The sequence below is a fragment of the Cebus imitator genome, unplaced genomic scaffold (genome assembly GCF_001604975.1).
Source record: "Cebus imitator isolate Cc_AM_T3 unplaced genomic scaffold, Cebus_imitator-1.0 Scaffold766, whole genome shotgun sequence".
Classification (NCBI taxonomy): domain Eukaryota; kingdom Metazoa; phylum Chordata; class Mammalia; order Primates; family Cebidae; genus Cebus; species Cebus imitator.
In genome coordinates this window covers 297,944-309,824 of record NW_016108081.1, presented here as the reverse complement: position 1 = coordinate 309,824, position 11,881 = coordinate 297,944, and the positions used below count along the sequence as shown (strand labels likewise).

General features: G+C 39.4%; 1 protein-coding gene across 3 annotated transcripts in view; it reads right to left on the bottom strand.

Moving 5' to 3' along the window:
• Positions 1–11,881, bottom strand: part of FAAH2 (fatty acid amide hydrolase 2) — a 204,501-nt gene that overhangs the window by 118,811 nt on the left and 73,809 nt on the right. For all 3 annotated transcript variants that reach the window (XM_017519684.2, XM_017519685.2, XM_037735270.1), the window contains one exon: positions 8,682–8,817. In XM_017519684.2, coding sequence (XP_017375173.1) covers positions 8,682–8,817 — 136 coding nt within the window. The remainder of the gene's footprint in view (positions 1–8,681; positions 8,818–11,881) is intronic.

Sequence of the window (11,881 nt, the reverse complement as noted above, 5' to 3'; positions counted from 1 at the left end):
TGCTGTGTTTTTCAGCTCCATCAATTCATTTATATTTCTCTCTAAGCTGTTTATTCCTGTCAACATTTTGTCAAACCTTTTTTGAAGGTTCTTAGTTTCCTTGCATTGGGTTAGAGCATGATCTTTTAGCTCAGAGAAGTTTGTTATAACCCATCTTCTGAAGCCTGTTTCTATCAATTCATCAGACTAATTCTCCATCCAGCTTTTTTCCCTTGCTTGTGAGGAGTTTTGATCCCTTGGAGGAGGAGAGGCACTCTGGTTTTGGGTCTTTTCATCATTTTCACGCTGGTTTTTCCCATCTTTGTGGTTGGTGACTTTCAGATGGGGTCTCTTAGTGGACATCCTTTTTGTTGCTGATGAAATTACTTTTTTCTGTTTATTAGTTTTCCTTCTAACAGTCAGGCCCCTCTGCTATAAGACTGCGGGAGGTCCACTTCAGACCCTGCTTGCCTGGTGATTACCTGCAGTGGCTGCAGAACAGTAAGGGTTGCTGCCAGTTTCTTCTGTTATCTTTGTCCCAGAAGGATACCCATCAGATTTCAGCCTGAGCTCTCCTTTATGAGGTGTCTCTTTGGTTATATGGGGGTCAGGGAGTTGCTTGAGGAGATAGTCTGTCCCTTACAGTAGCTCAAGTACTGAGCTGTGAGCTCCGTTGTTCTGTTCAGGGCTGCTGGACAGGTACGTTTAATTCTGCTACAGTAGAACTCATAACCGCCTTTTTTTTCCAGGTGCTCTGCCCCAGAAAGGTAGGGCTTCATTTATAAGTTCCTGTCATCCTGCTGCCTTTTTTCAGAAATGCCCTGCCCAATGAGAAGGTAGCCTAGTAACAGTTTGCCAGCAGAGGCGTTGCTGAGCTGTCGTGGGCTCTGCCCAGCTGCTGTGTGAACTTCCTTGCAGTTTTGTTTATAGGGTTGCAGTTAGAACTGCCTTGGTAATGGCGGTCTGCCTCCTTAATGGTGGACTGCCTCATTAATGGGAGACCACCTTGGTAGTGGTGGACTGCCTCTGTAATGGCATATTCCCTTCCCCCCACAGAGCTGGACCATCCTGGGTCCAGCTGTGCTTTTGTGAAACTCTCAGTCCAGAGCGTTTCAGATTGCTGATCATTTAGGGCATGAGACCAGCCAAGCGAAATCACCTGGCTCCCTGTTTCAGACCCCTTTTCTTCAGCTGAATGCACAAATCTATCTCTCAAGCGTTCCAGTCACCAGTTGCAATGGTGCCTGGATTTGTGTCAGTTTTTGTGTGGCACCGGCTCCACTGGCTGCAATAGCCTCACTGGAGACTCGTTGTTCATTTCCTCCCAGGAATCTCCTGGTCTGTGGGCAGTAAGACTTCATTTGGAAATGCGGTGATCGCTCACCCGCTGCATTTTTGCTGGAAGGTGCAATCCAGAACTGTTCCTATTTGGCCATCCAAAAATGATTTTTAAAAAAAATTGAATCACAAAAGCCAAGGGTGGAATGTGTTTCAAAAATGACAGTGTACTACAAATATTGCCACCAGTTATAATGAGGCAATAAATGGTAAGTATTGATAAATCATTATTCTTAGCAAAAACTCAAAAAGAAATTAATGGACCTTGGGAAAATCAATTTTGGTGGTAAAAACCAGTATGTAGTGGATTCATCTATGAGATGGCAATATCAGATTTTAGAGTCAATAAGAATAAATAATTCACACAGAGAGTCTGGAAATGGAGTAAAATGGGACATAGAGTAGTGGTTTAAGAGGAATATGGGACTAAAAAAATTTTGTCTGTTTTTAAGATGAAAGAGACTTCAGCACGTTCAATAATAATGAAAAGGTGTGGGGGGTAAGAGAAAGTGATTAAAGTCATACTAAGGTAAGGTAAGTAACAGAAAAATGGTCTGAGAGAACATGAGAAAATAAGATCAAGAGCATAGCTGAAACTACTTATATATAAAAGCAAAATGGAAAGATATTTTCTCCACTATAAGAGAAGAGGGGGAGAGGGATCCAAGATGGCAGATTGGGAGCAGCTCAGGATTGCAGCTTCCAGTGAAAGCACAGAGGGTGAGTGGACGCTGCATTTCCAGATGGATTTTTATTGCACACAGACCAGGAGATTCCCAGGCAGAGGAGACCAACAGGTCTGGATTGGCCAGGATGGCTGTTTTGGCCAGGGCAGCTGTTTTGCCAGCACCTGGTGCAGCAGTTCTCCATAGAAAATACATGGATCAGGGCGCAGTTTTAGCTGGTGATTGAGTTCCAGAAAGGCAGACTTGCCCATTCATCTGATTAAAAGGGGGACTGAAAAAGGGAGCCAGGCCAGGAGAATCCTGGGCAAAAAAGCACCACTAATCTCAGTGCCACTGTTTCAGCAGGTGCAGTGGGTTGCCACATGGGAAATCACACAGATCCCGGTGCTTTTTCAACAGGTGACTGAAACACATGGAAAACAAAACAAGAAAAAAAGAAAGGCTCTGAGGCAGGGAGCCAGGTGGCTAGGCTCAGCTGGTCCTAACCCCACAAAAAAAACAGCAATCTGAAATGCTCTAGATTGAGAGTTTCACAGCAAGCACAGCTGAACCCAGGACAGTCCAACTCTGTGGAGGAGGGGCATCTGCCATTACCTAGGCAGTCCAGTACTGCAGAGGTAGTTTGTCATTGCTGAGGCAGCCCACCATAGCCGAAGCAGCCCACCATTACAGAGAGAGTCTGTCATTATAGAGGTGGACCAACATGGACAAGGCAGTTATAACTACACCCGTATAAACAGGACTGCAGGGAAGTTCACAAGGCAGCTGGGCAGAGCCCACAGCAGCTCAGCAAAGCCTCTGCAGGCAGTGACTAGGCAGCCTCCCCGCTGAGCAGGGCAGCCTGGAAAAAAGGCAACAGCACAACAGAAACTCATAAATAAAGCCCGAACTCCCAGAACAGAGCACCTGAGAAAAAAGGGGGGGTGGGTTTATGAGTTCTGCTGCAGCAGACTTAAAGGTACCTGTCCAGCAGGTCTGAATGAACAACAGAGCTCACAGCTCAGCACTTGAGTTCCTATAAAGGACAGACTCTCTCCTCAAGCAGCTCCCTGACCCCTGTATATCCAAAGAGTCACCTCATAAAGGAGACTTCAGACTGACAACTGGTGGGTATCCTTCTCAGACAAAGATAGCAGAGGAAGAAACTGGCAGCAACCCTTACTGTGCTGTAGCCACTTCAGGTGATCCCCAGGAAAGCATGGCCTGGAGTGGACCTCAGAAGTCCTACAGCAGAAGGGCCAGACTACTAGAAGGAAAACAAAGAAACACAAAGAAATAATTTCATCATCAACTAATGGACATCCACTCAGAAACCCAATCTGAAAGTCAACAACTACAAAGACGACAGGTGGATAAACCCATGAAGATGGAAAGAAACCAGCACAAAAAGATGAAAACACCCAAAACCAGAACATCTCTTCTCCGACAAGGGATCGCAACTTACCAGCAAGGGAACAAGGCTGGATGGAGAATGAGTGTGATGAATTGACAGAATCACGTTTCAGAAGGGGGGTAATAAGAAAGTTCTGTGAACTAAAAGAACGTTTTCTAACCCAAAGCAAAGAAACAAAGAACCTTGAAAAAATATTTGATGAAATGCTAACGAGAATAAACAACTTAGAGAGGAATATAAGTGAATTGATGGAGCTGAAAAACACAACACGAGAACTTTGCAAACCATACACAAGTTTCAACAGCCAAATTGAACAAGAAGAAGAAAGGATATCGGAGGTCGAAGTTCAACTCAATGAAATAAAACGAAAAGGCAAGATTAGAGAAAAAAGGGTAAAAAGGAATGAACAAAGTCCTGAAGAAGTATGGGACTATGTGAAAAGACCTAATCTACGTTTGATAGGTGTACCAGAATGTGATGGAGAGAATGAATCCAAGCTGGAAATCGCTCTTAATGATATTATCCAGGAAAACGTCAATATTCAAGTCCAGGACATACAGTGAACACCACAAAAATATTCCTCAAGAAGGGGAACCCCAAGGCACATAATCATCAGATTAACCAGGGTTGAAAGGAAGGAGAAAATGCTGAGGCATATCAAGCCAAACTAAGATTTATAAGTGAAGGAAAAATAAAATTTTTGGCAAACAAGAAAGTACTCAGAGATTTCATAACCACCAGGCCTGCTTTACAAGAGCTCCTGAAAGAAGCACTAAACATAGAAAGAAACAAAGAGTACCCACCAATCCAAAAACATACCAAATGGTAAAGAGCATCAAAACAAACAAACAAAAAAAACTGCATCAGCTAACGGGCAAAACAGCCAGCCAGCATCAAAATGGCAGGATCAAATTCACACATAACAATATTAACCCTAAATGTAAATGGACTAAATGCCCCAATCAAAAGATACAGACTGACAAATTGGATAAAAAGCCAAAACCCATTGGTGTACTGTATCCAGGAAACCACTCTCACATCCAAGGATACACAAAGGCTCAAAATAAAGGGATGGAGGAAGATTTACCAAGCAAATGGAGAGCAAAACAAAGCAGGAGTTCCAATTCTCATCTCTGATAAAATAGACTTTAAGCCAAGAAAGATAAAAAGAGACCAAGAAGGACATTACATAATGGTAAAAGGATCAATGCAACAAGAAGAGCTAACAATCCTGAATATGTACGTACTCAATACAGGAGCACCCAGATAAATAAGACAAGTTCTTAACGACTTACAAACAGACTGAGACTCCCACACAATAATAGTGGGAGACATTAACACCCCATTGTCAATATTAGACAGATCAATGAGACAGAAAATTAACAAGGATATCCAGGACTTGAACTCAGACCGGGACCAAGCAAACCTAATAGACATTTACAGAACTCTCCACCCCAAATCCACAGAATATACATTCTTCTCTGCACCACATAGCACCTACTCTAATTTTGACCACATGATTGTAAGTAAATCAATCCTCAGCAAATGGGAAAGAACGGAAATAATAACAGTCTCTCAGACCACAGTGCAATCAAGTTAGAAGTCAGAATTGAGAAATTAACTCAGAACCACACAGCTTCATGGAAACTGAACAACTGGCTCTTGAATGTTGATTGGATAAACAATTAAATGAAGGCAGAAATAAAGATGTTCTTCGAAACAAGCGAGAACAAAGACACAACATACCAGAATCTCTGGGACACATTTAAAGCTGTCTCTAGAGGAAAATATATAGCAATAAATGCCCACATGAGAAGCAAGGAGAGATCTAAAATTGACACCCTATCAACAAAACTGAAAGAGCTAGAGGAGCAAGATCAAAAAAACTCAAAGTCTAGCAGAAGACAAGAAATAACTAACATCAGAGCAGAACTGAAGGGGATAGAGACAAAAAACACTTCAAGAAATCGATAAATACTGCAGCTGATTTTTTGAAAAGATCAACAAAATAGAAAGACCACTAGAGAGATTAATAAAAAAGAAATGAGAGAAAAATCAAATTGATACAATAAAAAACGATAAAGGGAATATCACCACAGATTCCAAAGAAATTCAAACCATCATCAGATATTATTATAAAGAACTCTATGCATGTAAACTATTAACCTGGAGGAAATGGATAAATTCCTCAACACTTGCATCCTCCGAAGCATAAACCAGAAAGAAGTGAAACTCTCAACATACCAACAACAAGGTCTGAAGTTGAGACAGCTATTAAAAGCCTACCACCCAAAAAAAGCCCAGGTTCAGATGCGTTCGCAATCGAATTCAACCAGACATATAAAGAGGAGCTGGTACCATTCCTTCTGAGACTATTCCAAACAATCCAAAAAGAGGGAATCCTCCCCAAATCATTAAATGACACCAACATCATCATGATACCAAAACCTGGCAGAGACTCAGCAAGAAAAGAAAATTTCAGGCCAATATCTGTGATGAACATAGATGAAAAAATCTTCAATAAAATACTGGCAAATCGATTGCAACAGCACATTAAAAAACATATCCACCATGATCAAGTAGGATTCATCCCAGGGATGCAAGGCTGGATCAACATAGGCAAGTCTATAAGCATAATTCACCACATAAACAGAAACAAAGACAAAAACCACATCATTATCTCAATTGATGCAGAGAAGCATTTGACAAAATTCGACAGCCCTTTATACTAAAAACCTTCAATAAACTAGGTATTGATGGAATGTATCTCAAAATAATAAAAGCTATTTATGACAAACCAACAGCCAATATTGTACTGAATGGACAAAAACAGGAAGCATTCCCTTTGAAATCTGGTACTAGACAAGGATGCCCCCTCTCACCACTCCTTTTCAATATAGTAGTGGAAGTTCTAGACAGAGTAATCAGGCAAGAAAAAGAAATAAAGGGTATTCAAATAGGAAAGGAGGAAGTCAAATTGTCTCTATTGGCCAACGACATGATTTTATATCTAGATGAACCCATCGTCTCAGCCCAAAATCTCCTGAAAGTGATAAGCAACTTCAGCAAAGCCTCAGCATAAAAAATCCATGTGGAAAAATCCCAAGCATTCCTATACACCAATAACAGACTTAAAGAGAGCCAAATCAAGAATGAACTGCCATTCACAATTGCCACAAAGAGAATAAAATACCTAGGAATACAACTCACAAGGAATGTAAAGGACCTCTTCAAGGAGAACTACAAACCACTGCTCAACGAAATAAGAGAGGTAATCAAAACAGCATGGTACTGGCACCAAAACAGAGATATAGACCAATGGAAGATAACAGAGGCCTCAGAGGCAACACAACGTATCTACAACCATCCGATCTTTGACAAACCTGACAAAAACAAGCAATAGGGAAAGGATTCCCTGTTCAGTAAACGGTGTTGGGAAAACTGGCTAGTCATATGCAGAAAGCAGAAACTGGACCCCTTCCTGACACCTTACACTAAAATTAACTCCCAATGGAGTAAAGACTTAAACATAAGACCTAATACCATAAAAACTCTAGAAGAAAATCTAGGCAAAACCATTCAGAACATAGGCGTAGGCAAGGACTTCATGATCAAAACACCAAAAGCATTGGCAAAAAAGCCAAAATAGACAAATAGGACCTAATCAAATTCCACAGCTTCTGCACGGCAAAAGAAATAGTCATTAGAATGAATCGGCAACCAACAGAATGGAAAAAAAATTTTGCAGCCTACCCATCTGACAACAGGCTGTTATCCAGAATCTAAAAAGAACTAAAACAGATTTACAAGAAAAAAACTAACAAGCCCATTCAAAAGTGGGCAAAGGATATGAACAGACACTTTACAAAAGAAGACATACATGAGGACAACAAACATATGAAAAAATGCTCATCATCACTGGTCATTAGAGAAATGCAAATCAAAACCACATTGAGATACCATCTCATGCCAGTTAGAATGGCGATAATTAAAAAGTCTGGAGACAACAGATGCTGGAGAGGATGTGGAGAAATAGGAACACTTTTACACTGTTGGTGGGAATGTAAATTAGTTCAACCATTTTGGAAGACAGTGTGGCGATTCCTCAAGGACCTAGAAATAAAAATTACATTCGACCCAGCAATCCCATTACTGGGTATATATATCCAAAGGATTATAAATCATTCTACTATTAAGACACATGCACAAGAATGTTCATTGCAGCACAGTTTACAATAGCAAAGACCTGGAACCAACCCAAATGCCCATCGATGATAGACTGGCCAGGGAAAATGTGGTAATATACACCATGGAATATTATGCAGGCATCAAAAATGATGAGTTCGTGTCCTTTGTAGGGACATGGATGTACCTGGAAACCATCATTCTCAGCAAACTGACACAAGACCAGAAAATCAAGCACCACATGTTCTCACTCATAGGTGGATATTGAACAATGAGAACACATGGACAGAGGGAGGGGAGCATCATACACTGGGGTCTGTTTGGGGGAAATAGGTCTGGGACAACGGGGGATGGGAATTTGGGGAGCGATAGCATGGGGATAAATGCCAGATATAGGTGATGGGGAGGAAGGCAGCAAATTACACTTCCATGTGTGTACCTATGCAACAATCTTGCATGTTCTTCACATGTATCCCAAAAACTAAAATTCAAAAAAATAAAAAAGAGGAGAATAGAATAAATGGCTGGAGACCGAGAAAAAATTGATGGTAAGAATCTGAAGTAAGTTATATATAGATTGTATTTTTTTAATGAAATAAAGTATGGGATTATTTACTTGAGTGTAAATGAGAGGAGGAGATCACAGGTTCACTTAAAAAGAAAAAAATTTAAAATCAGTGCTATAGAAAACGTTACATATAGAAAGAAAAGTTGTCTATGGAAACAGATTTTCAAGCAGCATTGGTGGTCCAGGTGAGATTTGAAACATGCATGTGTGACAGATGGCAGCAGAATCAGAAAGGCTGAGCTTAAAGTGATCTTAGTCTTTATACTCAAATTCACAAATGAATAACATTAAGATTCCCTGTTTCCATCCCAAAACAAGATCTCTCTTTGTATTTTCCCAATAAAATATTTTTACACAGCATCTTCCCAATTTGTGAAGCATGATATCCGCTTATGTAAGTATATAAAAGCTCTCTCATCAAAGTCCACAGTAATATTTTGCTTTAGGACAGAAAATCTACCTCTATGACACTAATAAAGAGAGAATTAATGTCAGGATAACAGTTGAAGGAAATAAAAATAACTAAACATACCTTTTGATCCCAGGTCCTGCCATGACTTTCAACATGGGGGTCAGGTCTTCAGCATAGCGGCACATTGGACCAGTGCACTGAAACAACTCCTGGACTCCCACAGCCAAGGGAAACTGCCCTTTGTTGGGAACCACACCTGAAAGGTTAAACACTCAGGTTGCTGATCAAAATAAGAAATAATCCCTGGATGTTCTACTTCATTATGGTGTTTAATCTATCTTAAATACTTTTTCTCCTTGTTAAAGCTTTTCCAAGTGTTCTTATTTTTCATTGCAGTAGTTTCACAATTTTACTAGCTTTTTTAAAGCAGTGAATTTTTTATCCCTAATAAAGTCCAACGAAGAATTCCAAAATAAAACATGCAAAACCACCAAAGCCACTCTAATAAAAACAGGGTCCCTACTCATTAGACTATTCTCTTTCTCTGGGGATGATTCTAAGGCCCTGCAGAGCCTATATGGATAAGGACTAGTTAGAATACAGATGGAAATCTATTTCCCTAGAGGATAAAGTCAAAATTCCATTAGCTTGTATACAAAGTTCTCTGCAACCTGATGCCTAAACAGAAGCCATGACAAAATGTTCCAATTTTCCACAAATAACAGGCTATTTTGATGTGCATTTATGGCTTTGCATATGTCATTTCCACTGCCTATAATACATTTCACGATTTAATATGCCAGACGGATAACAAGTTTTCAAGACTTAATTGAAACTATAAGACCTTTCTTGACCACCAACAATCCCTCAGCCCAATACTTTCTTAAGATATGAGCAACTTCAGCAAAGTCTCAGGATGCCAAATCAATGTGTAAAAATCACAAGCATTCCTATACACCAATAATAGTCAGAGAGAAAATTCATGAGTGAATTCCCATTGACAACTGCTACAAAGAGAATAAAATACCTAGAGATACAACTTACAAGGGATGTGAAGGACGTCTTTACGGAGAACTACAAACAACTGCTCAATAAAGTAAGAGAGGACACAAACAAATGGAAAAGCATTCCATGTTCATGGATGGAAAGAATCAATACCATGAAAATGGCCATACTGCCCAAAGTAATTTATAGATTTAATGCTATCCCCATCAAGCTACCATTGACTTTCTTCACAGCATTAGAAAAAAAGAAAAAAACTACTGTAAATTTCATACAGAACCAAAAAAGAGCCCAAATAGCCAAGGCAATCCTAAGCAAAAAGAACAAAGCTGGAGGCATCATGCTACCTGACTGCAAACTATACTACAAGGATACAGTAACCAAAACAGCATGGTATTTGTACCACAACAGATATATAGACCAACAGAAGAGAACAGAGGCCTCAGAAATAATGCCACACATGTACAATCATCTGATCTTTGTGAAACAAGCAATGCAGAAAGGATTCCCTATTTAATAACTGGTGTCGGGAAAACTGGCTAGCCACAGGAAGAAAACTGAAACTGAACCTCTTTTTTACACCTTGTACAAAAAGTAACTCAAGACGAATCAAAGACCTAAATGTAAGACCTAAAAAACATACAAATTCTAGAAGAAAACCTAGGCAATACTATTAGGGACATAGGCATGGGCCCAAGTGAACAGGCAACCTACAGAATGGGAGAAATTTTTTGCAGTCTATCCGTCTGACAAAGGGATAATGTCCATAATCTACTAGGAACTGAAACAAATTTACAAGAAAATACAAACAACCCCATCAAAAAGTGGGTGAAGAATATGAACAGACACTTCTCAAGAAAAGACATTTATGCAGCCAACAAACACGAAAAAAAAAAAACTCATGACCACTGGTCATTAGAAAAATGCAAATCAAAATCACAATGAGATATCATCTCACACCACTTAGAATGGCAATCATTAAAAAGACAGGAAACAACAGATGCTGGAGAGGATGTGGAGAAATAGGACTTCTTTTTCACTGTTGGTGGGAGTATAAATTAGTTCAATCATTCTGGAAGATAGTGAGGCTATTCCTCAAAGATCTAGAACTAGAAATACGATTTGACCCAGCAATCCCATTACTGGATATATACCCAAAGGATTATAAATCATTCTATTATAAAGACACACGCACATGTACGTTTATTGCAGCACAATAGCAAAGACTTGGACCCAACCCAAATACCCATGAATGATATACTGGATTAACAAGAAAAATAGAGAAAGAGCCAAAGAAGCTCAATAGGAAATGAAACAGAAGGCATTACAAGAAACACCAGAGAAATTAAAAATATCACATAAGGCTAGTATGAACACCTTTATGAGCATGAACTAGAAAACATAGAGGAGATGAAAAAAATCCTGGAAAGATACAACCCTCCCAGCTTAAATGAGGAAGAATTTGAAACACCAAACAGACCAATAACAAGGAGAGATTGAAATGACAGTAAAATATTAACCAAAAAAAAGTGTAGTACCAGATGGATTCACAATTGAATTCTACCAGACATCAAATAATTGGTACCAATTATATTGATGCTATTCCACAAGATAAAGATGGAAACCTCTCTACATTATTCTATGAAGCCACTACCACCTAATACCAAAAGCAGAAAATAACATAACAATGATAACAACAACAAAAAAACCTACAAACAAATATCCCTGATGAACATGGATGAAAAAATCCACAACTAAATACTAGATAAGTGGGTCAACAGGATATCAAAAACATAACCCACCATGATCAAGTGGGTTTCATACCAGTGATGCAGAGATCATTTAACAGACACGTGTCATTAAATGTATTACACCACATAAACAGAATTAAAAACAAAGTCACATGATAATGGATACAGAAAAGTATTAGACAAAATTCAGCATCCTTTCATGATTAAAACTCAGCAAAATCGACATACAAGGGACATACCTCAGTGTAATAGAAGCCATCTATGGGAAACCCACAGCCAACATAATTCTGAACTGGAAAAAGTAGAAAGCATTTCCTCTGAAAAGTGGAGCAAGACAAGGATGTCCACTCTCACCACTTTTCTTCAGCATAGTACTGGAAGTCCTAGCCAGAGCAATCAGACAGAAGGAGGGATAAAAGGGCATCCAAATTGGTAAAGAGAAAGTCAAATTGTCACTGTTTGCTGAAGATATGATTGTATACCTAGAAAACTTTAAAGACCCTTGCAAAAACCTTCTAGAACTGATAAATGAATTTAACAAAGTTTCAGGATACATAATTAATGTAC